The following is a 26,849-nucleotide window of genomic DNA, read 5'->3' as shown; positions in this document are numbered from 1 at the left end:
AATGTGAGCCGAGAAACAGACTACCCTTCCTCACGAGAGTTAATCATCGCAGAGTTTGCAACATATGGAAAGCTGAATGGAGGGAGACGGGAAAGAAAGAGAGAGGGATGCATCTAAACTGGGCAGCTAAACTGACTGAGAGTGTTTTTGAAAAAAATTTAATAAAGGCACTCGTTTGATGTGAGAGGCTGGCCGATTGGCAGGGTTGGGAGAAGTACTGAAATGTATTCAGCTACAGATTACGGAATAAATGCTGTAAACTGTCATTTGTAAAGTATTCCATTAGTTTACCCAATGTCAGTAACGTGTTCGAAATACTTTGGATTACTTCTTCCACACTGGTAGATTTTTTTCTATAAAATATAAAAACTGTAAAAACTCTGCCAGTACAGTAAGACAAAATACACATGTTAAAAATACATTCTATGAAAAAACGAAAAATCATATGCAGTCTTGTTTCTAAAACAAAATCAAATTGATTTTGTTTTAAGGATTTTTAGATATTTTTTACTGGAAAACAATGCAAAAATTATCAAGAATAAGATGTTTGCCCTAATATCAAAGGTCTTACTATAAAAAAAGAAATTATGATCCAACAAGAATTTTCTTGAAAAAAAAATATGATCGTGCCTGGTAACGTGTCTGAAAAATGGCTAGAAATAGCATTTTAGCTTAGTGTAAAGCTAACGATTTGAACAAGGTTTATTTCGATTTCTTCTGCTCCAAATGTACTTCTCTGTCTGCTCGTATGACTGTAACACATCATAAGATAATGTTTCACCGCTGTTCAAATGCACTTTGGATCACATAATTTATATGTATAAATATTTTCCATCTGAAAAGACTAAATATTAAATTAAACAAATGACAATAAAATCCAAAGTAATCTCTTCATTAATCAAAATACTTTTTAAATGTAACTGTATTCTAATTACAAATTATTTCAATTGTAACTGTAGAGGAATACAGTTGCTAATATTTTGTATTTTAAATACGTAATCCCATTACATGTATTCTGTTACTGCCCAACCCTGCCGATTGGGTATTGGGAGTTTACCATGTTTTTCATTTTGGAGCCATTTACTCTCACTCATGTTTTTCCAAAAACATATGAATGGTTTTCTTCCATTTGTGGGTGAGTTTGCCCTTTAAGGTTTGCCATTAGAATTTTCTCTGAACACAATTATACCAGTTGGATGTTTTTTTTTTTTTTTATTACTTTGTATTTGTAATGAAATTGCTTATAGAATCTCTCAACGTGTTGGTATAGCACAATCTCTCTCCCTTGCTGTGTCTCTGTCAATCTCATGTAAAATTATTGACACTGTGACTGATCTGAGTTCAGCATGTAAAGTCCAGGGGTCTCTGTCTTTGAAAAGGTTTCATATTTAAAATGTGTACACCAAAAATGGTGCAAAATTCCCATAATATATTCCAGTTAGAGTGATTGTTCAGGTATTATTTTGAATAACCTGCCAAATTTCTGACAAGCAGCATCCCCCATCAAAATGTTTTAGTCATTTCAACTGTGGTCACCTCTGTAGCACTACTAATAGTGTCTTGCATAAGCAACCTCTGAGACATGGGTGCTTGTCCCATAAGAACCACTAAGTAATTGCCATCACACAAACAATGGTAAGCATGATTAGGAGGTTGCATTTTTGCTCTAAAGTAAAAAAAAAAATTAAAAAAAGAAGAAGATTATGCTGCTAACGGTTAGGTTTAGAATTGTGGTTTGGGGGTAAATAAAATATTAATTCCTGTTGAATGTATTACATAATTTACAAATATAAACAACTAGCTTTACAACTCCATTTTGGCGCCACTCAGTGGACTTTTCACCCGGAAACTGGAGCTCACATGTGGCCATACGCTCAACAACGCTTCCAGCTTTGGGCACTGGGATTGGTGATTTGAATTTAGGAAAGCACAGACAGATTTCAGTACCAAAACTTTAGATCTACTCTCAATGGATTTACTGTGTGATCAGTTTGGACACCAGGGTTTAATAGTTTGTGTTCTTGGTTTGTTCAAATCGTTCACCCAAAGCAATTGTTATAGTGATGCTTGCCTTAGCAAAATCCACTAAGAATAGTTTCTAACCAGGTTTCCCAAAACCCTCATAAACAGCTTTAAAAAATGTGCCTTACAGCTACTGTGTTTACACTGTTCAGGGCAAGGGCAACCTATGAATAGGTCTAGTTGTCTCTGTGCATTAAAGGATAAGATACATTAACATTGAAAAAATAAAATGTCACTATTTAATGATCAGTGAGTAATCCATTACTCCATTTTCTCCTGTATAGCACAAGACTGCAGTCCTTGGTTTAAGTCTGTGAAACCTATCTAATATTAGAATGGTTGTTGAAGGCCCGTCTGCTCCTCTGAAAGCTAAGGGACCAGAGCAATCGACATAGTGAGGACAAATGAGACTGCCGCATACAGAATGGACACCTTAGCTTTGTAATAAGGAGTCGTGAGAATTATGGAGGGAGAGAAGCAGAAAGAAATAGAGAAAGAAACAAAAATAGAAAGTTGCACAGTATTAAAAGCAAGAACAATAGAGAAATTCAACACTTCAGATCCCCTGATGGACTGCAGTACACAAGTACCCAGAGGAAGTTTGCATTGCTCAGAGGTTGCTCGTTCATAGCTCAGGACACTGAATGGAGTTGTCAATGTTTTAATTAAGAATCAACTTTGAGAAGCTTCTCGGAGAATTCATTTAAGGTGAAACGTGTAATCTTTTGAAATAACGTTACAAAAAGTGTATTAAGAGTAGCCATTCATAGGTTTATTCATGAACATTTAGCCCTATCCCAAACTCAGCTTTGGGATAGGGCTAAATGTTTGCTAAAAGTCATGGGCAATGTTTGGTAAAAACTGTTTGGAAACAACCATTATTTATGCAAATCTGTCTAGTGATTATAGGAGTGCTGAAATTAAACAACACTTTAATAGAAATAAATCGATAAGAATGAGACAAATGTTGGCATACAATAATAGTATCATTTTTTTTAAAAATCAACATTAAATAGATATAATTAAGACAATTGTTGGCATACAGTAAGAATATAGAGCTGTAAAATTAATGTGGATAGCAAAGCTCAGATAATTGGGTGAATCACATAAATTTGATGAGAAATACTTGAGTTAATACTAAAATCTCAGAGAATCTTCTGAGGCAGATAGTTGAACATGTTAGAGGAGTGTTAGTGTAATATTACTTCAAATCTTCAACCTATTATTACTTTGAACTTGACATTAGTGTAACTTTCAGTGGTTCTATACTGAAAACTGGTGCAGTTTGGATCACGTTGAAGATTGCCAGCCGGATGACCCACTTTCTTTCGATCTTTCTCATCCTCCATCTACCTCCTTTTTCCTTTTTCCTTTTTCTTCATCTTCTCATTCTGCCTCCCTCTGAGCCCCACAGCTCAGAGCCAAATCAACTCAGGCATGACTTCTGTTCAAGACCCTTCTGCTCTAAAGCCCACCATCCACTCCGGAACTGCAGGTGGCCAACAAACTCCCAAAAGAGTTTAATCCGAAAGCAAGGAACACAGGATAAACAGACTGTCTCTCCCTCTCCTCATCTTCCACCACCCTAAACCACGATGTCATGTCTGTAAGGTATCTTATTGCATCCTCACTGGTGGTGGCAGGGCAGTGTCTTTTTTTCCCCTGACAGGCTGGGACTGCAGAAATGGCTGTGCTGCAGACACACTCGCATCGATCGACAGGCTGGCAAACCCTTCCCCCCTCCCATCACAGATGGACCATGGCCCAGGAGCGTTTAATTAAAGAGCATGTGAGAACAGCTCCCAGCTGCCATCTCTGCGAAAGCTGAAACCTCACGACAGCCTAAAGCTCTGCCCTACCTCCTGACGCACTCACGCTAATCAAAGGCGCTTTCAGGGCACAAGAGAAAGGACAAAATCAAAATCACCTCCATCAGGGAGGCAGCTGTGGCATAGTCGTGACGAAGTTGTGGCAGATTCATGGCAAAAGTAGGATGGTGGAATGGAGTGGTCGTCAATCAGGAGCTTTAAATCAAGGCCACAGTGTTCAACGCTTATAGTCAGCAAATGGAAAACGAGATTCACTGACAGAAATGTAAAAACCAATAAGAGTCTTATAAGCCATCGTTGGAGAACACACACCCGCATATCGAAGCAAAGTCGCTTTCAGGGCACAAGAGTAAGGATTAAGTCATAATCAGTATCAGAGTGGAAGCCTTAGCATAGTCATGGTGAAAGTAGGAATGACAAAGAGAACTTGATCAAAAAATGACAAATTATATCCATGCTGGGATGGAAGGGTTGTCAAATACAAGCTTTGAATCAAGGCCATAGTGTGCTATGCAAATAGAGTGCATATGGGAAATGGAATTCATTGGCAAATACTCATAGACTAACAAATCTTGCAAGTCATCACCGGGAAATACATGCCTGCATAGTAAAACAAAGGTGATTTTCATGGCACAAGAGAAAAGACAAAATCAAAATCACCTCCATCAGTGAGGCAGCCATGGCGTAGCTCTGGAGGAATCGTGGCAAAGCAGGAATGGAAAGTGCATCTTTCATGGCAATAATGTGAACCTGATCAAATAACGACCATTGAAATGATGGGTAGGACAGAAAAGTCGCCAATCAGAAGCTTTGAATCAAGGCCACAGCATTCTATGCACATACTCATCAAATTGGTAGTGAGATTCGCTAGTAGACACTCAAAAGCTAAAAATAAATGTAAAAAAAATTCTTACAAACCATCAGTGGAGAATACATAATGGAATAGTTAAGCAAAGGCAATTTTAGGGCACAAAATAAAAATTACCTTCATCAAGCAGGCAGCTGTGGTGTAGATGTGGCAGAGTCATGGCAAAAGTAGTAATAGAAAAGTGTGTTTTTCATTGCAATAAGTTGAACGTGATCAAAAATTGACTATTTAAATTAATGGTGGGATGGAGGGGTGATCAATTATTAGCTTTGAATCAAGGTTCTATGCAATTAGCAAATGGAAAAAGAAATTTGCTGGCAGACACACCATCAGCAGAAAGCACATGCCGGTAAAGTGAAGCACTGCTCATTTCTGCATTCTTTCTTATTGAAATCCACCTTGATTTCTCTATAGAGATCTAGGCTGACTGAGATGGAGATGCTAAAGAGGGAAATATCACTCATGGCAGGCTTCGATAAATTTCAGGCAATGCTTTATTTATTTTTGGCTTGGGCCAAAAATACTGGATACTTCTGGCCAAGACTGATTGCCAAGACCATTTAAGATTTAACATGGTTAAGCTTGCAATTACTGTATAAATTGAGAACATTCTTTCAATTTCAAATTGGCACCCCAATGAAGTGTCACCAAGCGTCTAAGTAAGCATTCTTTTAGACATTAAAATCGTGTTATGTGGCATAGTCAAAATGATGACCTTACCTAATACAATGTTCTTTAACATGGTTACTTAATCCCTGTTTGGACGGTACATGTTTTATATGGAGGTGTAAGGTAATTTCAGCATTTACAAACTCCAGCTGATTATTTTATTGCCATCCAAATTGAAAATGTCCATGATTTTCAGCAATCACACAGGAGAAAATACCCAACCAAGGCACCTACTATTTTTTAACAAACACCATGTTCATGTTGTCATGTAACAAAATCACAGATTTTACAAGGAGGAATTTTTAACCACTGCTAAGTGCTGTAGGGCTACCATTTGTTACCATGTAAGGTAATTAGAATTTGGGCATTTTGAAAAATGGATGCTCATTTCAGAGAAAGTTTGAAATGAACTACATGAATTCGGTTTCGTTGCTGTCCCAGTCAAAGAGTCTAATCAGGTAATCAAGTTAATGGGCCGACAGCAACAGGTTACACATAACATTGGACGTAGGCCTGTCTTGATTATTAAATAATCATCTGATTAGTGTAGACGTTTACTGAAGTGATCTCAGGGTAAGGCAAGGACAGGGTTTAGAACACTGATTTTTTTATTTGCCTGCTCAATAATGGACTTCTGTTAATTTCAAACAAATAATATCTTGGCTAGTGCAGCTTTAAGCAGACAATACATTTTTCAGCAGGGACTGAACACGTGTTATCTACGCATCCACGTTTATTGGATAACATGCCATTTATCACTAAAGGGCCATGCAAATGTTCCTTTACAAACATCATCACGAGAAGTCCCGATTACCTGAACACCAATACCAGTGTAAACCCCTCAGTTTCAGCTGTATTTAATTGGACCAGTATTTGTATTTTACACAATAATTACTGTATAATATTGAATCTAATCTAATTCAATTAAATGGCAAACACACAACAAGGCTTTCAAATAATAAATAAATAAATACACAGATTTAGGCTTCAGAGGCATCAGTTGTGTTGTTTCTGCAGTTTAATATAGTACTCACCGATTGCAGTGGCTAGAAAGGACACCTGCTCCGCCTCCTTTCCATCATTGTACACGGCCAGGTGCCAGATGCCAGAGTCCATGTACTGTATGAAGCCCGTATCATGACTTGTGAGGGGCACCAGGCTCCGCTGTTGGGCTGGAAAAGGTGGCCCCTCGAGGCCTGGTACCCCCTGAGCCAGGAGCCGACGACCATCCAACAGCTCCACAAAGTCAAACTGGAGACAGGAGAGAGACAGCCAGACCACAAACAAGCATTAGGGCTGACACATGAGCCTTCAGGAGCTGATAAGTCTTCCACATGGAGCCAACAGAAGCTGTCTCTAAGGACAAACTGAGGCTGTGATTGTGACAAAAGGACTAATGCAAGGTGTGAAAGCAACACCTTATACAGAGACATTTGATGCTTATGCACTGAATCTATAAGGATTATTCTCACAAAAACATGTGTAGGTCATATGTCACACCACAATATATGTTGAATATAAAACAAGGTGAATCTTATTTCACAATGTGACATTTACTGACAATTAAACACATTTTCACCAAACATTCTCATCACTGTTATGTGAGAAAAAAATAAGTAACAAATCTGATTAACATAATGAGAATCCAATCATGATATTTTTATATATATATATATATATATACATTATAATAGTGTTTGGTGTACTTTTTAAAATGAAAATGTATTCATTTTAATGTAATTTTATAGAAATAAAAAAAACAACTTCAAATTAAAACATCTGGGTGCATTATGGTAATGATAATTTTGGAGAAAGAATTTGATTAATAATTGTTATGACAATAATGTCATAATCCAAAATTCTTAATCATCTTATAAAGGGATTATTTGCATCCTAGAAACATAAAATGTGATTTGGGGAAAAAATGGCAATGCAAAAAACAACAATATCTGGTTTAAATTGTATTTAAATTCATACATCATATTAGTGTTTAATGTACTGATTTAAATGAAAAAATATTGATTTTAATTTAACTGTATTATAGAAAAAAAACTTCCAAATTAAAACATGGTCGCATTACGGTAATGAGGGTTTTTGGAAAAATGTGCAAATCCAAAAATCTTAATGGTCCTGAAAAGAGCTTCTAGGCTTCCTAGAAATGCATACAGTGTTTTTGTGAGATTCACAAATTACATAGAGTTACAGTGATGTTCACTATAAGTCAAATAGCAAATCAAGACGTTTTGGATATCACATACATAGACTGCATGCTTTTGTCTTCCACACAAATCCATAAATATACTAAATAGAGGTCAGAACATTTGAGAGGAGAACAAAAAATGAACCTCTCTGGTTTATTGTTGGTTATTGGTGCTCAATTGAAAGAGTCTATCAACTAAAGCCTTGGAGTAATTCCCTGTGACACAGTACCTCTGCACCTATGAACCAGATCAATATAGTGAGGCTGAGATACACTGTGTTCAATTCTGAAATTAATTGTCTGTTTATGTCAAAGATGAGTCTTTGTAAGACAATTGTATGCCACATAATGAAATTAAATCTTGGGGAATACGCAACTGCTAGATACTATTGACAGATGAGTAGAGTGGACAAACAAACCAACAAAAATGGATAAATCGAACTTGATTTAATTGAAAAAGTTCTGAAAATTTTCGAGTGGAAGAAATAATATGAGCTTTTTATAAGGCCATTCATGACAGATTTTGTAAAATGGACAAATTTAAACATTTAGTAGCAAGCATGCATGCTCTAGACAGATAACTAACTACACATAATCCATTTTGACCAGGTGCTACTTAAAAAAAGACCTAGTGTTTCTAGATTATGTCTTTTTAACAAAAGGGAACACAATTTGCCTGGCACAATCACTGGTATGCTATCAGGTTTTTGGGCATGTTTATGTCAATACCTGATTTGAATAATTCCTTAAGTGATTTGGGTGCAAAACCAATGCACAAAGCATGTGTAAATAAACAATGCAATCAGCATGCAAGATTAATTATTTGTGAATTCCCCACATTGAGCATTAGTGCCCATAAATGGCACATTCATTTAAATCCACCATGTGTCCACCATGTGTGGATTTAAATGAATTAATCCCCCCCCCAAAAAAAAAACAACAACTAAAAAACAAAAACAAGAAAACTTGATTTAAATGGCATCTGAATTAATGAACTGAACTGACCCACCTGTGTGTGTGATGGTGGCAGGCCTCTTCTCCCATAAATCCCCACTAAGGCATCTTTGCTAAGAGACACATTGAATTTGAGGTACATTGGGTGGTCGATAAAGACCTGTGACCGCCAGAAAATTCCAGGCGGGATCAGCTGGGTGACTTTGCGGCCCACGTCTATCTCACCCATGTCTATGAAGCTGTCTTCCGGGAAAAAGCCATCTAGTTTACCTGTGGAAAATTAGATCTATCAGTCAGCTCGACGCCTCATAAATCTACCATATGGTGCAGTGAGAGGGTCAGTGCGCTGGGTGAATAACCCTCCTTCTTATTTTTCATTAAAAAAAACATCCCTGACCAATGACTACTGACCACAAAGCAAGCAAGCTATCTATCTATCTATCTATCTATCTATCTATCTATCTATCTATCTATCTATCTATCTATCTATCTATCTATCTATCTATCTATCTTTCTCTGCCCATACATCTATCCATTTGATATTTTAGGCAATATATTTGTATAATATATTTTTAAAAATTATACACAATTTGCCACAATTGCTGGATATTTTCTGGAAAATTATGGTATATGGTGCAAAACTAATTAGTGCACAACTAATGGTTTCAAATTGTCAACCCATTCTAAATAATGCTTCTAAGACTATTACCATCCATTCTTGCAATTTAGAAAATGCAGTATCTCATCTGTGCTAGCAAGCTAGAAAACATTACCTTGGTGACATATTCACACAGCAAAAAGTCATTGGCTGTGTCTCGTTTGGAAGGGTGCGTCCTCCGGAGGTCATATTTGTTGGCCGCATACGTCATTGAGGCTGTCTCGTTTCAGAAAAGCCTTCAAATGCGGCCTTCTTTCACGGGAATTCGGAGGATGCATGAGGTGTATCCTTCATGGGCACTCACAACCCACAATTCTTTTCTTCAACAGAAATGTCTAAAGAATAATGCCAATTTGCACGTAAATATCATGTTCAAACGCAAGGAATGATAATTCCCAATTTGAAGTACCTCAGTAGATGGCTGCAGAGTATATAATATGTATAATTATATTAATACCTAATTAAAATTAAGTATTAGACTAAATGTACACCTGTAAAATCTATTTTCTTTTCTCTTTACTTCATTATAATTCTCCTAAAATGTACCTCATGCATTCCCTTCCAGAGGGAATTTGTACCCTTCTCACTCAAAGTGATCGCGCTTGTTAAAGAGTGGCATGCTGTCATAGCAACCATTACTTTCCGTTTCCGTTTCTCCTATGAAGCCTGTCTCGTTTAAATGAGGCTTGTTTATAGGAAAACACTCGGTATACAGCAGCCTTCAATGGACGCATCCTATGAGACACAGCCATTGTCTTAATCAGTATTTCTTTCAGGAAAATAATGTAAACATTTTAAAAACTAGACTAATTTACTTAAAATTACAATGTGGTGATAATTATGCTTAAAACAAGAAGAAAATAAAACTATTTGCAAATGGGGTAATAAAATAAAACTTAATTCAAGATTTACACAGGTACTGTACATCATCAACAAAAGGTCAGAATGTACAAATTTAAGCAATGCTCCAAATGGGTTAAAGTTCTGTCAACTGGTCAGAAAATTTTTTCTTTATTTTTGAGCCCTGGTTCCTAAAGAGCTTCTCGGTACTATCCTTTAGGTACTATATACAGTATTCTCTATGTGGGAGATGGTCTGTACGCATGAACCTAGTGCTGATGTACCTTCCTCACTGGACCCTGAGGAAATGGCAACATGTGCTTGTCCATTCGGGCAATTTTTGCAGTGATGGCGACAAAAGCAGACATCCTTGCAAACAGAGCCCAGAGGACTTGAAGGCAGCCATCGCTTCGCAGGGCTACACATGCCATGGCAGATGGCAGTCTCTTGAAAAGTCTATCATTTGTGATGTGCTATATCAGTAGAGACAGGACACGCTTTCCCGCCTTCCAATTTGCCGCCTCCATGTAACGCATTACCACATCAGTCCCAATTACGCATCTCACGAAATTCAGCTCTGCTGCTCAACTCTCATCATTTGCTGAACGGTTTCAAAAATCATTCAAACCAAAAAGAATATTATGTTAACTGCCCATTATTGAAATATATGATATATAAGCCTCCTTTTGCTGAGGCAGTTTACAGAGATGAATCTCATGAAACCTCTCAAGGACATTTCAGTTGTATATTTCACCCCAAAATCAACAAAAAAATAAGAAATTATATTTTTAATCATCTAAAATCATTGATTTATGCAGATTTTATTTATTTGTTTTACAAATAAAAATGACTATATTACAGTAATGTTGTAGTTGTACAACTTACTTTATTATGTGAAAATAAAGACATAATGAAAAACAAATCATAATGGTACAACAAACATTTTATTTTGATTTTGGGGTGAAACGTAATCTAGACATGTTTTCGTAAGATTTGCCTACAGATGGCCAATCACAGTCCCCCTGGAGAAAATTACAGCTTGAGGCCTCAAACTGTGGCAAAACAGAAATGGTCATCAGAGTTGGCAAATGCTTGAATTTAAACAAGGTCTCACTGGCACTTTCCAGATAACATGTTTATGGCTAATTGAACTGATGACAAGAATGTGCAAACATTCAGATCGTCAGAAAACCTCACCGGTACAGTGTTTATTTAAGTTAATGCCAGGGCTGTACAGCATAGTGACAGGGGATTGATTCGCTCTGTTCTTGATGACAATGTTACTCTGACAGTCAGAATTAAAAAGCTCAGCCTATTGATTTCCCCTTCAGCCACAGATATCACTCAAACACAGGCACTGTGGCAGCTTCTGTGTTTGTGTCTTCGCCCGCTGCTTTTCTACCCACTGCTAAATGAAAAAAGACGTCTCTGCAACTCATCTATATGGTAATGGTCTGATCTGCCACCTTTTGTCTGAGGTCTTTTGCAAATAAAATGGCTAAATATGGGCTGCACTCGCAGACCAGCAAACTTTTTCTACTGTACAGAGTGCTGTCTCCATGACCACGGGGGTTGGTGTCCGCTTTCTTCTGCTGCCAGGAAAGCTCTAGTCCAGTCTTAGAGATGAAAGTAATGCGTGGCTTTTTGGATGGGTCAACTTCTAATCTGCCTAGAGCCCCTGGATACCCAATCCCGATAGCTGTGCCATTCCTTCTTCCAGGAAGGAACAAGTAATACCCTTCCCATTTCCCTGCAACTTTCATTGGATTGTAATGCAGATCTCAAGGCAAGCCACTAAGACTGGCCACAGCATGGTGTTGGCTGACAAATAATTCTGGATCTCGTTAAGTCTTTGAAAATCAAAAATAAGACGTTATAATACTGTCCAGTGCTGAGCTCATTAGCGGGAGATCAATTCATGCAAATCTGGCAGAAAATTAGCTGGAAATGTTGATTTTAAATGGTTGAAGATCATGAGTTTCAACATTTGTCGAAATAAAAGTTTAAGGTTAATCAAGGGCAGAGGAACTCAAGTTGGGACATTTACCAATGGTAATGCTTATTTTATTTTTTTATCTGATGTTATTTTATAATTTTGCATTTTAACTTTATGACATTAAAGTTAACCAGCATTAAACTACTGCGATTACTATTGGTACCAGGACGTAGAAGCAAATAGTCAAGTTCTTCCTCAAGAGTGCATCCCAATAGTAAGACTTCAAAACCGGGTGCTCTCTTGCACAATGTATGTTTTCATGCTTCAAACATGAAAGAGTGCCAGAAAGCAGGAGTCGCAAATCTCTGGTGTTTCAAACTACGGTCTTAAAGGGGTCACATACAATTTATGTCTAGAGTTAAACTACATTACTTATTTTTAAAATGTTCTTATTTGGCTATTATTGGTGTAACCTTAACTGGCAACTGTTAAATCCGATAACTATTGTCAAGATTTTAAAGCTTAAATTTGGCAATCAATAACATTATTGTCCCCACCTGTATGGCCTAGTTGACGTCAGCCAAAAAGACGTTTCAGAATTGGAGCAATGACCAAAGATTACAAAGACACACAGAATAATGTGCACTGAAGAAAAGTGCTTAGAACGTTGTTCATTTATAATACTTGAGAAAAATTAGATTTTGACATACCGTCATCTTTGCTTCCTCGGTCTGGGAAATCTAAACCTGTGTTGCCCAAAGGTGGCAAACCCAGATCTGTGGGCAGATGTAGGCCACTCGTGTTGTCTTCCATCAACTGATATATCTGCCTCTGCATCGGCTGTAACTGCCAATTGAGTCCAAAGAGGTGCATGGCTGCAAAAAAAAGAGCAACAACAGATGGTAAATTTGTGTGTGCTGGAGCAGTGATTACAGAGCATGTGACTTGGTGTACATTAACGTAATTAAATTAGATTCACTGAGGAATACTATAGCATCAGAAAATTAACATCCTTGAGGCTGTGGGGTAATTAAAGCAAGGCTATATGAAAACAAATGTTTTTTGACTTAATTCATCTTTGGCAGTTTATAAGCACCAAGAGAACCACAACCAATAGTGTAGTCCACCAATTTTGTAAGAAAAAAGGGCATAAAAAAATAATGGTGTTTACCCGAAAATAACAATTGTGTCATCATTTACTCACCCTTATTATTTTAAAAAAAATTACAATTTTGTGCTTTCAAAGAGATTTTGATGTGTTCATATCCATATGAACAAGTCAATGGAGTCCAAAAAAGCTCCAAAAAGGACATAAAGAAAGCATAAAGATAAACCATACAACACAAGTGATTTAATCCACATCTTCTTAAGGGATACGATCGGTTTTGGGAAAAAACAGACCAAAATAAAATTCCTTTTTCACTATAAATCACGACATTTTCAGTCACTTCAAAAAAGATGCTCAATTACAATTCCTTACATTTGACACATGTGCAAAGCTCGCATACAACGAATGTCAAGATTTATAGTGAAAAAGGAGTTACATTTCTGTCTTTTTCTCACCCAAAACCAATCGTATCACAAAAGACAAGGATTAAACCACTCACAACGTAGGGTTTAACTTTATGCTGCCTTTGTGTCCTTTTTGGAGCTTGAAAGTTTTAAATCACAATGGCTTGCATTGTATGGATTTAAACACATTATATCTTTTTCCCAAAAATGTCATTCTATCTTATCTCATATGCGTTTGAGATGGCATATCGGTGAGATTATGATGAGAGAATAATCCTTTTGGTAAACTATGTCTTCTGCTAGGGTTCTGCATTAATGAAAGTCTACACAGAGCAGATCTGCTGTTGTCATGACAAAACACAATTTTCTTATTCAAGGAAGAAAAGACCAATCACAACTCAATATGCAAATAAACACAAGAAAGAAGACCAATTGTAGTACAGTATGCAAATACTGTATGTAAATGACACCAACACTGACGGCAGACATTCAAACAATGCTACTCAATGGGAAATTTTCAAACTTTAATCTTAAATTGGAGTTGTGTAAATTCTGTGCATTTACCATTGTACTTCCTGAACACACTGTCACTGGTCATGAAACGAACAGTCCCGCCCCAAACTCATGACACTGGTTAACACAATATTGCTGTGTCAGGCTGGTCAGTATTCTCAAACAAACTGCAATGCTTTTATAGTGCAGTGTCTACACTTTGTAAGGTAATCAACTTATCAATGGCTTACTTGAACTTGTCTCTGCATAGGAGATAGGAGTATGTGTTTAACAAAGAAAAAAAAACGTATTAATATTTTCCAAAAAGTCTATATCATAGTATAAATGTTAAAAATAAGAAACATTGTACACTTAAGATTGAAAATCAAGGATTACTTGAGAAACTGGTAAAGTTCTCATGGTGCGGTGAAGTCACCCCCCACCCTCAGGGCACAAGAATTGTGGTGTACAACCAGAAGACAAAAAAGCCAGAGCCCACAGGGCAACACATTTCTTTTCATACTATTAGCTTACTAATACCCCACTCTCCAACCCCATGACTAAAGAAAAAAGGAAATGATCAAGACAGCAGGAACACAACAAGAGGTTTAGATGAATGCATGAGGAGCACCAAATACACAGCGATATCTCACAAGGTCAGCAAAAGAAGCACCCTCTGGGATGAACTCTGATGGTGCAGTGAACAGGGAAGGAGGGGCCAGACATGATGGATCACCAGAAAGAGAATGGTTATGACCAGCTTAGCCAGGCAAAACCCTATTCTGGAAGTCTACAGTCAGCAGATAAAATGCCAACAAAAGGCCTTGGAGTTCTTTCTTACAGGGTTTCATTGGAATTCTATGCACACAGTGCAAAAAACATTGGATTTAAATAAATCTCAATTCATTGTCTACTTTTGCATGCTTAAAGTATGTATTATGCTGGTGAGAAAGTAAATACTTTTGAGAATGAATTTAAGATAGTACTTCAGAATTGGGACATAGTAACAAATAAAATTGTATCGCCTTGGTTTCTGTTAGCATGCTATTGTAGCTAAACACTTAAAAAATAGTAACATTGGGTGAATCTTAGTTATGAATATGCATGCATCCTTGTTTCCTTTTCTTGTGTAACAGCCCTGGTCGCCCCACTCCGAACGGGACTAGAACCGGCGTCTCCAATGTGGGAGGCGTGTGCGCTAACAAGGAGGCTAAATGCTACAGCCTCTAGCGTCAGTTGCTAGTGCACCCCTTGAGGTCAGGAGAGTGAGGTTTACACACTGCACAGCTATCTACCAACTGGCTCCCATTACACTCACCCCCCTAATCCTCCCTCCCATCCGGGTCACGGCACCATTGTAACCGGCCCTGGTCGCCCCACTCCGAATGGGTCTCAAACCAGTGTCTCCAACGTGGGAGGCAGGTGCGCTAACAAGAAGGCTAAAGGCTACAGCCTCTAGCATCAGTTGCTAGTGCACCTCTTGAGGTCAGGAGAGTGAGGTTTACACACTGCACAGCTATCTACCAACTGGCTCCCATTACACTTGTATTCATTCTTCGCTTCTCCTCACTCTTAGGAAACGAGGAAAAAAATGCATGGAAAGGAAGTGAGGACAGACAAATCGAAGCAAAACTGATTTATAAAATGGAATGTCCTGCTCACTGAGGCGTTACTTCAAAAAAGCCTGCACTACTCCATCTCAGCATTACCTCAGACTGCTTACCGTTATGTTGTTGAAACATATATTCATTTATATTTTCATAATAAAACCTAATAATTCAAGAAGTACTGTTAAAATATGTGACAATTGTGGCTAATTTAAACCGCAAATGTGAAACATCAATTAAAACCATTGTGTAAGTTTTGAAGAGGGAGGACAATTTATTTGTGCATTAGGTGCTGTCCAAAAAAGTTCTCTGTATAGGAAGCTACTGAGCTTCCGCGCTCAAGCGTCCTTGGTTAGCTTCCTCCATCCTCGGCTCAAGCCTCCTAGTGGCGCATTAGAGAATTGATACGTCCTTCATGATGGTGGACTTCAGTTTCTGGGTCACAGACTTGAGGATGGAGGTGTGAGGAAACAAGAATGCACAATTAAAAAATGAGAAGCACCCATTGGCTCAACCAATGTTGTGAGTTTGGGGTGGGACTATCTGTTTGTCCAACCAATGCTAGATAGGGGGGTGGCAGCGAACTGTCAATGTGAGTATGTTTATTACTCTTCAGCGTCGTTCATGAAACAAACAAAAAGGCACTAAGTGGCCAAGTAGTTACACACACAAATGAGTAAAGGCTTCTATCGAGTACACACAGGTACAGTGTACTCTCTCTCTGGTCTCTCTCTCTCACTCTGATGCCTTGTGCTCCTTTTTATGTCTCCCTCCGCCATCACTACAACAAGAAACAGGTGTTAGGGATAATGACAACCCAGGTGACGAGCCTTACCGCTTTCTCTCTCCCACAGACAGACACATGACCAAGCCCCCATTCACAACAAAAAACAATTTTATTTTTGCTATTCTGTTTGATGACACTGTAGAATTAAAAACAGCTTGACTACTGTAAAAAAAAATAAAAAATTCTATAAGTATGGCTGCATACTTTGAAAATCCACCGGAATTGGTACACCGTTGTGGCAGTTGTAGCATACACTAATTTCAATGCACTATAATATGGGATGCACTAATCCTAATCTTGCATACTATATAGTATGGATAATATGCAAATTGGGATGCAGCCATGTTTTATAAGGTAACTGCTGTCGGAGTGGACTATGACGAGTGTCGAAGTAGATGAAACAAACGATCCCACACTCAATTTCTTTCCCTATGTGAGTCCCCATTTCTCCTTTGTAAGTACAGAGCTGGTTTCAAATTGTACAAGTGGCTTTTTCAGCCAAATTCTCTTGACAACCTGTAGTGACAATTCAGGACTAAAATTACTTTTCCGCTCCACTCAATATCTCAGAGAAGAGAGAATGTATTTGTTTTGTGTGGCGGCAAATATCTTCTCTCGAAAAGGGTGAGAAAAGGTCTAAATGAATGATTTATTCTTCTGTCAAAACATCTGGGAAAGAAATATATAGCTGTAATAATTATCAGCCCTCAAATCAATCTTGATTTTGGTGTGACAGAGCACTAAAATTATAACGTTCTAAAGTTCCTTAAAATAAAAAACAAAAAACAGGGCTTTCACGGTAATGCTTCAGTTTTCTTTGTTTACAAGTTACTAATACAATGCTCATAATCTACACACACCATAAAATAACACCATTCATATGGAATAAAAATAATTTTATTTATCATTATACTATTTTATTTTATTATGTATAAAACGCTTCTCCTGTCTAGGTTCATGGGTTTGTTGGAGACTATCCCAGTTACAGTAGGCTGTATGTAGGGAAACACCCTGAACAGGTGTGTATAATTGAAAGCTATATTATACACAATCAGCCACAACATTAAAACTACCTGCCTAATATTGTGTAGGTCCCCCTCGTGCCGCAAAAACAGCACCAACCCGCATCTTAGAATACCATTCTGAGATGCTATTCTTCTTACCACAATTGTACAGAGCTGTTATCTGTCAGTTCGAACCAGTCTGGTCATTCTCTTTTGACCTCTCTCATCAACAAGGCATTTCCGTCCACAGAACTGCTGCTCACTGGATGTTTTTTGTTTTTGGCACCATTCTGAGTAAATTCTAGGGACTGTTTTGCATGAAAATCCAAGGAGATCTGCAGTTACAAAAATACTCAAAGCAGTCCGTCTGGCACCAACAATCATCCATGTGATTATCTAATCAGCCAATCATGTGGCAGCAGTGCAGTGAATAAAATCATGCAAATAGGGGTCAAAAGCTTCAGTTAATGTTAACATCAACCATTAGAATGGGGAAAAAACATGTGACCTCCTGGGATTTCCACACACAACAGTTTCTAGAATTACTCAGAATGGTGCCAGAAATAAAAAAAAAAAACATCCAGTGAGTGGCATTTCTGTGGACGGAAATACCGTGTTGATGAGATAGAGGTCAACAGAGAATGGCCTGACTGGTTCAAACTGACAACGTCAACGGTAACTCAATCTCTGTACAGATAACCAGTCTGTACAACAGTGGTGAGAAGAATATAATCTCAGAATGCTATTCTGTTATGTGGGTTGGGGCTGTTTTGGTGGCATGAGGGGGACATCCACAATATTATGCAGATAGTAATAATGTTGTGGCTGATAGGTGTATATACTTTTTGAATATTAAATATATTAATATTTATTATTTGTATCATTATACTATAAAAGCCATATTGTGATCTATCTTTACAATATAAAACATACAAAACACTCACCATGAACAAAGTAAAAAATAGAACATAACAGAGTCGAACCAAGTAGAAGAGGGACATAATCCATTAGTGGTGGTGGTGGTGGGCTGGGTACACGGAATCATTAATAATGAAACTAGAAGAGTATTGCCTCACTGAGCAGGGGCTGATTGGTGGGAGCAGTGTTTACAGAGTGAAAACTGGGCCTGAATTCATTTCCAAAGAAAAAACAAAACAAAGGGCTTTGTCTAATTGCTTCATTGGGCCTTTAGTTTGATATCCTTTGTCCTGCTTTACATGTTGTAAAATCAATGATCCTTAAGATTCTGCAAAGATGTGCTTGCCCTATCTTAACCAGAAGAAGCATCAAATTGGCAGTTTTAAAATCCCACCACTGAGCTGACATACTGCTGATCAAACTAGTCATGATACATAGAGTTTGGCTTTGCATCTCTATGCACATTTGGCCATTAATTAAAGCCATATTACATGATAACCATCACCCATTTACTATTTGGTGAAAATGTTGCATGAAAAACTATGAAGCTTTTGACAGGCATTACCAAGGCGGATGAGAGCAGCTATCCTCTAGCTTACTCAATCAATAGCTATTTGGAAAATTGCAGGGCACGCATTTTGTTGATTGCATTCCGACAGATTAAGACATTCCGTAAGACAGGTCTGAATGTTGCCGCTATTTTTGAGAGAGAGTATTTGTGGAGGCGATAAAAAGTCGGGGCTGTCTTGAGAGACAATATAAATGCAAACGACCAGGCGCCTCCGCCCCTGTCGGTAGCGCTGGAATTGACTATGTCAAAGGAGGACAGGTACACTACGAGACAGATGGCTGTGTTTGTCATCACCAAAGATCGAGTAAGGCATTCCTCTCACTTGAACTCTTTTTTCTGTTGCGCACCAGTTGATGTGTGGCTCACCATCTACGGGGCAAAACAGAGAGGGCAGTTTGCGCATGGGCAGTGGGGAGAACAATAGAATCAAAGGCATCTTGGGTCTGGTTCTCATTCCAAATGTCATAGTAATTTGCTCCTTCATAGGGCAAATCTTCCAACTGGCCCCCGTGCATCTTGTCCTGTCCAGCTCTGATGTAAAATGACTCAAACTTCCTGACTACTCCCCGCTACCAAACCATATTATGATTTATTTCCGTCCTGTCCCTCTATCTTTGATTTCCAGAGTGTTTTGGGAAGAGTGCAGCTTATGAAATATGTTTCTGTGCCAGGCCATCATCCAAACTCTCTCTGTTTCTCTCTCACATCTGTCAGCCAAGCTCCATGAGTAGGGAGCAAAGTAGGGACAGGTGAAAGCAGTCTAAGCTGGGTGTTTTAATGAGGGTCCCACTGGAATAGCGTGTGGAGAGACCCCAAGACCTGTTGAGAGTAAAACGGCAGCCGTGCCGAAATGCAAGTCCAAGATTGGACACACGCAGCATCCATGCAATCTCTATTTTGGCAGGCAATTTTGGCAGATCCGTGCAAGCCAATTAAGAGACAGAAAGTTTGAACAAACTACTGCTTCAGTCTTAAAGGAACACAAGGCTCATTACTGTACCACTTCAAACCTCTGTAAATCCTCCCAAAACCGACAACAACAAAAGCCATACATTACAACACTACCTCCAAAAATGCATTATCCCAGGACAAAAAAAGAGGACAATACTGTGATCTGTCAGGACAGGGCAATCCTGGCTTGAGCAATGCTTGTTCTCATTCATCTGTCATAGAATGGACTGGGTACATTAGCGAGCATATGGTTAATTAATTTCTCTTAGACACTTGAATGGATGAGCGTTGAATGCGGCAGCTCTCAGTCCTGTCATTAGCTGTCTAATTACTTTGACACTGCTCTTGCAGAGATCCAATTACTTTGACACCGCTCTTGCAGGGATCCTTATGCACAACATTTCAGGCTCTTTCTGGTGTTGCTGCGGCTATCTCATATTCAAATATTGTATCTTCCACAAACATATATATAGCAATAAAAGAGATCTGGAGATCCCAGAAACTATTTTTGCAAATGGAAGAGAGACATAAAAAGAAAATATAGCTGCGAGCAGCGATGGCGGGCCCAAGCCGGTGGCACCGCCACCCCCGTGCCTTTAGGGTCGCTGTGCACGATGGGCAATAACATAACCTCGCTTTGACTGTCGAGAAGATGTGTGCTGTAGAGCTTGCATCAGTGTGGGCTCTGCAAAAGTGCGCATCGAGGGCACATATCAACCACAAAGTATGCAAGAATATGTAACGAGGCACACGTGCCAGGTCTTGTGTGTCACACTTGTATAAGGTTCAATATAATTCGATATGGGCCAACTGATCAGAAGATAAGGAGCGGCTACTGGAGAGAGGGAAACAACACAGCAGGTAGGTGAAAACCAAGAGCTTTTTTTACTGGTTGGAATCTTGTATTCGTTGAAGAAATTCCTAATTGCAATTTGTCTGGAGCATGTAAATCTCAATACTGTAATTTGACAACATACAATGTATGATAATGCTTACAATCAAATCTCTTTTTGAAATTCCAGGAAGTTGGACTCATCAACTCAAACAAATCAACTCAATTGACAACAGTTGTCATATACTTTGTATGAAAATGAAATAACGAAATGAAACTTGGAAAACTCAGACTCAGTTTGGTTATGACCCAATAACATTTTTAGAAACAATAAACAATGTTCTTAAAACAACATATTGCAACTTAATAACTCAAATCACTCTTTCAATTTAAAATGTAACAGTCTTTTCAGCCAAATGAATCAAATGTTCAAAATCCACTGAATTGATTCAGTTAGTGTCAGTTCAGAGTCAAATGACTCGGATCAAAAGAGTTTTTGACTCTTTAGAATCGTTCAGTTCAGAATCGATGTCTCTCCGTTCAAAGCTCGAGGAAAAATATGCAAAAACAAAGTCTCGGTCCAATTTGTCCGAAAGCGAAAAGGTTTCTCATACCAGTTTCGATGAGTTCAAGATCAAAGTTCAATCAAATGGTCTCCGTGGGTGGCTCGCCTTTTACATACAGCTCATATGCGTTGCACGTATCCAGGATGTTGATCACAATTTCTCGGAAGAAACAAACATACAAAAAAAAAACAGCCTTGCAAAAACACAAGGCAGAACAATAATTAATCTTCCATTCAAACAATTTCATCAACAAATATCATGTATACACTTCAAACAACGCATTAACTCAATATCTTGACACTTACACACAACATTGTCACTTTTCATCGACTCGTTTGCATCTTCACATGTGATTAGCTTTAGCCCAACGTGCAAATTAACACTAGCTCACACACTATGCACAAGCGGCCTATATGAACTCTAATGTCACACTACTGATTTGCCGCTGCGTCTGCAACAGTTTCTTGTAAAATGTCAAGTCAATAAACAAAAAAACAACTCACCAAGGCAAGAATTTCACATCTTATTTTGCAAGAAGATAATTTGCGGTGCTTTTTGAGCTCCGTGTATCTACATCGGTTTTTATTCTCGACATCGAGCGTCAGCTCTTCAAAGTTATCACTTTCACTCAAATGTAATCTTTTGATTGCATTCAAGTTTCTTTTCCTCAATATCTACTTTTTAATGAGGAGTATCTGCTTCGTCAGACTCGCTCGCTCTCTCCCAATGTTTTTTTGACAACAGCAGTGTGGCCCAGCGCAGTCTCAGTGCACTGCTACCATTGGCTCATTGGAGTGTCAGTCAATGCAGCACGATCCATAAGTGGATGAAACACTTTCTCTTCTAAAGCACTCGTTGTTCTCTCTTATTCAGCATTTTCTTAATTTTCCCATCTTTTACACATCTCTCAACTCTTCTACTGGTAGCCTGGATCATTTGGGTTACAAATATCTCAGCTCTGTTGGTCCTTTCAATGTAAGTAAATGAGAAGTGGTGTGAAACAGATCAATAATTAAGTAATTTTTTTACTATAAATCTCTACTTTCACTTTCACAAGCTCTTCTCTCTTAAGAGTTCCGTTTCAGTTGTTTTTTTTTTTGGGGTGATTTACTTAAGCATATCACCCCTCCTGAGCAGGGTGGACAATTTATAGTAAAAATATAAAAATACTATATATACTACATACAATATATACTATTTATCTTTTTCACACCCACACCTATAATATCCCTTCTGAAAGTATGGATTAAACCACTGGAGTGTTATGGGTTACTGTTATGTTGCATTTATGTGATTTTTTGGAGCTTCAAAGTTCCAACAGAGAAATTCCCTCCCCCTCCCCTCCCCACACACACACACACAAAAAAAAAAATGGCAGGCCATTCTGTCTGTCAGAGAGAGAGACACAGAGAGAAAAAACACAGAATGGGAGGGGTCACTCTGTCTGTCAGGAATTCCAAGAAATCCACATTCAAACCACAATATCTGACTTTCTGTTGGTCGGAGCTAATGACTGTAAATTAGAAAGTTGTTCGGCTTGACGAGAACAATATACACGCCGAATTTTGTAACTGTAGATAGAACTAACTAAGTTATAACACACTTCATGTGTCCATTTTAGTCCTAAATCAATTTCCACGCCACGGCCAAACCGTTCGAGATATCAAAAATCCGTCCGGAATGTAGCATCCTCAATGTCTTGACTTCATGCCGACCGAGTTTGGTGGCGATTGGATTCATTCTCTAGGAGGAATATCTATAATTCCAGAGCACGTGTTTCCAAACAACCCATAATAGCCGACTTCCTGTTGGGCTGGCGTAAAACTTAGAGCACGAAAGTTGTTCGGTCCGATGAGATCTACAAGTGTACCGAGTTTCATATTATTACATGCAAGCATGTTTGATATACTGGACAAGTGTTCGAATCCCATTCCAGGGGCGCTGTCGAGCCCCCTGCCACGCTCGGGTACCATCTTCGGCCCGGCCCTGATGGCCGCGGGTTCCGACCCGTGTGCAAAGTTTCAAGAGTTTTCGAGCACGTTAAGGGCCCCAAAACCTTGAAAAACTAAAATAAAAGCATTCTCATTCAACAGCCAAATCACCCCCCTCCCCCCAGACACAGAGAGACGTAGGGTCAGTGAGAGAGGCAGAGAAAATTCTCCAAAACATCCACATTCAAACCAAAATATCTGACTTTCTGTTGATCTGAGCTAATGACTGTAAATTAGAAAGTTGTCCGGCTCGATGAGAACAATAAAAATACTGAGTTTTGTGACTGTGGGTCAAAGTGTAAAGCAACCCCCCCACTTTTGTCAAAAGGTGGCGCTACTGAGCCCCTGCACCACGCCCGTTTCTGAAACTTAGCACATGTCTACTGGCTAATAAATGTGATGTGTCTGTCGAGTTTCATGCAATTTCAAGTATGCTAAGAGTCTCAAAAGCATCAAAAAGAATATTCTAGTTTGAAGCGTTGCCGCGGCGACAGTATCAAAGATATCAAGAATCCTTTCACATGTCTACATCTGCCGTGTGTTTACATTATACACCTAAAGTTTTAAGTAAATCGGGTAAAAATAAGAGGGTGATTTCAAAGCATTTTGAAAGTGACACACTTCCTTCTGCCAGTTGGTGGCGCTATAACTTTGACTCACAATACTCACATCCATGCGATCGGCCTCTTACAGCAAACACACTGCTGAAGTTTCATCGAGATCAATTAATGTATGCAGAAGTTATAACACACTTCCTGTTTCTCTTTTCATGCCATCATTTCGTTTCCTCGCCATGGCCAAACCGTTCGAGATATCAAAAATTCGCTGACCAATTTTTCATCCTCAATGTCTTGACTTCATGCTGACCGAGTTTCGTGGCGATTGGTGGAATTCTCTAGCAGGAGTATTTCACATTCCATTGTATGCGTTTTCCAAAAAAACCTAAATAGACGATTTCCAGTTGGCCTGAGGTAAAAAGTAAAAGTATGAAGGATATATGAAATGATGAGATCTATATGTGTACCAAGTTTCATATTATTACATGCAAGCGTGTTTGATTTATGGACCAAGTTTTCGGACCCTGTTTCAGGGGGCGCTGTCGAGCTCCCTGCCACACCCGGTACCAGCTTCAGCCCGGCCCTAATGGCCGCGGGTTCTGACCCGTGTGCAAAGTTTCAAGAGTTTTTGAGCACGTTAAGAGCCCCAAAAGTGCCCCAATAGTCGTAAAAAAAAATAATAATAATAATAATAATAATCCTAACGAAAACAATAGGGCCTTGCCTTTTCAAGGCTTGGGCCCTAATAAAAGAATGTTCTGAGAAGTGTCCTTGTTATTTCATAGATAGAAGAAATTAAGAAGAGTATATACTTAAGGTGTTTACTTTCATGAGAATTGGAGAGTACCGAGGTTGACGACTTTCAGTTTAGAGATTGTTCACAACTGAGGAAATTAGATTTTTTTTAGGCCACATCCACTCCAATCTGTATTCAGTTTCCTAATGTCATTGTGAATGGTGGTTATGGTCCATTTTCAATGGAGAAAAAACTACTGTGAATGAGAGGCTTAAATGCAACAAACACTTATTATACTGGATGTGGACTTTAGTGTGGAGTGTGGGAGTTTATCTGTATGATGTCTTTCTCTTGCCCTTCATTTAGTCTGTTTTTTCCTTTGTTTTGCCCTTTTTCATCTCTCTTTCACTCTTTCATTCTCTCATGCACCCCCTTACATCCTCTTTCTCACCTTCTTTCATCCTTTCATTCACAATTTTTCCTTCTTTCTTTCATTCTTTCATTCTATCATGCACCCTCTTTCGTCCTTTCACTCTCTTTGTTCCCTTCTCTCGCCCTCTTTCTTTATTTTTTGCACCCTCTTTCATCCTGTCTTTTGTCTTATTTCCTCCTCTCTCACCTTCTCCATCTTTTTTTGCCTTCTTTCATTCTTTCTTGTGCACTTAAGTTTTCTTCTGTCCTATTGTGTTTTCATTCTTTTTTGACTTCCTTCTTTCTTTAGACGTCACATATGGATTTTAACACACCATTAAAAACACACGTGGGTGTTAAATCAATTTACAGACAAACCAGCGAGACAGTTGAGAGCACTCTTAAGAGTGCCCAATCTTTTCACAAAAACTCCCAATGGAACTTCCTCTTGTTCTACAGTACGTGCCCTCCTCTGGTCTTACTTCATGATCTAGCTGTTGTCTATAAATGAGAGGCAGTGAAAAGCACATCATCAGCAAGTTAGTAGATCAAAAAGATATTTTTCACTCTCACATTGAAGCTGAGAGAAATCTGTCAAGAGTGAATAATATCTCTTCAATGGCTCATGTGCGTGTGTGTGTGTGCGTGCGTGTGTGTGTGTGTGTGTGTATAAGGCCACTGAGAACATACTTTCCCAGATTCCCCTGATAAAATGGTTTTGTTTCAGCAGGCAGTTACTATTAACTTGCCAATTTACATGATGCTTTTCAGACAAAATGAAGCCATGGAGACTGATCAGAGCTAGAACCTAACTTTCCTTTAATGGTGTCATCCATTTTCAGGCAAATGCAAGTGTCTACATTATTATTTAGGTTATGACCACATGAAAATCTCTGATTTTCCTCTGACACAAACCAACAACCTTTAAATGCTAGATAAGGCCATTAAACATGGCAATTCTTTTAAATCCTTTTACATCCAACCAATCCATAAATATTCCAATACCCTAGAGTGACATGAAGTAGACCAGGGTGAAATAACGACCAATATATACAGTAGCGTTTGAAAGTCTGAGTTGACCAATGAAAAAGCTTCTATTTTGTATTTTTCTAATTTAATTTTAAACATTTGAATAAATTAAAATGGAAAATGTATTTCAGAATGTGGTATTTTGAACATCACATTTTTTGCTTTAATGACAACTCCACTAGTTCATCTAAAACATGATGATCCATTTTATCCCAGCATCATTTGAGAATGTTCCAAAGACCATCTTGTCTGCTTAAATGGAAGCAAGAAAATCTGACCTTTTGTACAAAGGAGTTAACATGGTCAACATCACAAATTTCATTATTTGATAGTGACCTAGAAAATGTGCAGAATCTTAAATATTTCTCAATATATTGAGATATTTCTTCATAATGTTTCTTTGTTCTAAACTTTCCCCAGTTTAAATTATACTTTAAATCCCTGATTTTCGACCCCAATGTATTTGATTAAATATAAAACTGAAAATGCAATGAGCTAGTTGTTATAACGGGGAAACAAAGAGATAGAAAACCAAAGACTGAAGCCTCAAAGTGAAGTGACAGTTTGAGAATGTGTCTTGTGGCTTTGACTGAGGGTGCATGTGGGCTGTATGATGAGGGCACAGCACGAGAAGAAATGAACACAGAGGGAAGCTGATGACCTTTAGATGCAGAGGACATAATGACCTTCATAATGAGTATGCCACCACTGAGAAAATGGCACACAACTCCCAGTTTCCCCATCGCATCCCTTCCAAGGAACCGTTTCTTGCCGAATGCACCAAAAAGAATGGGGTGGGGGTGGGTGGGGGGAGGGGGGTTGGTAAGATACATGCTATTCAAAAACATCTGTCAGGAGGTTTAATTGGGTTCATTAGACAACACAGCTAGAGTTTCCAATTACAGACCT

General features: G+C 38.5%; 1 protein-coding gene across 5 annotated transcripts in view; it reads right to left on the bottom strand.

The window, feature by feature from the left end:
- Window positions 1–26,849, bottom strand: part of LOC127632056 (teneurin-4) — a 292,730-nt gene that overhangs the window by 187,649 nt on the left and 78,232 nt on the right. For all 5 annotated transcript variants that reach the window (XM_052110531.1, XM_052110527.1, XM_052110528.1 and 2 more), the window contains 3 exons: window positions 12,687–12,851; window positions 8,598–8,812; window positions 6,423–6,639 (listed from right to left, as the gene is read on the bottom strand). In XM_052110531.1, coding sequence (XP_051966491.1) covers window positions 6,423–6,639; window positions 8,598–8,812; window positions 12,687–12,851 — 597 coding nt within the window. The remainder of the gene's footprint in view (window positions 1–6,422; window positions 6,640–8,597; window positions 8,813–12,686; window positions 12,852–26,849) is intronic.

This window comes from Xyrauchen texanus, chromosome 38, assembly GCF_025860055.1.
Source record: "Xyrauchen texanus isolate HMW12.3.18 chromosome 38, RBS_HiC_50CHRs, whole genome shotgun sequence".
Classification (NCBI taxonomy): domain Eukaryota; kingdom Metazoa; phylum Chordata; class Actinopteri; order Cypriniformes; family Catostomidae; genus Xyrauchen; species Xyrauchen texanus.
This window is presented reverse-complemented; position numbering and strand designations above follow the sequence as displayed.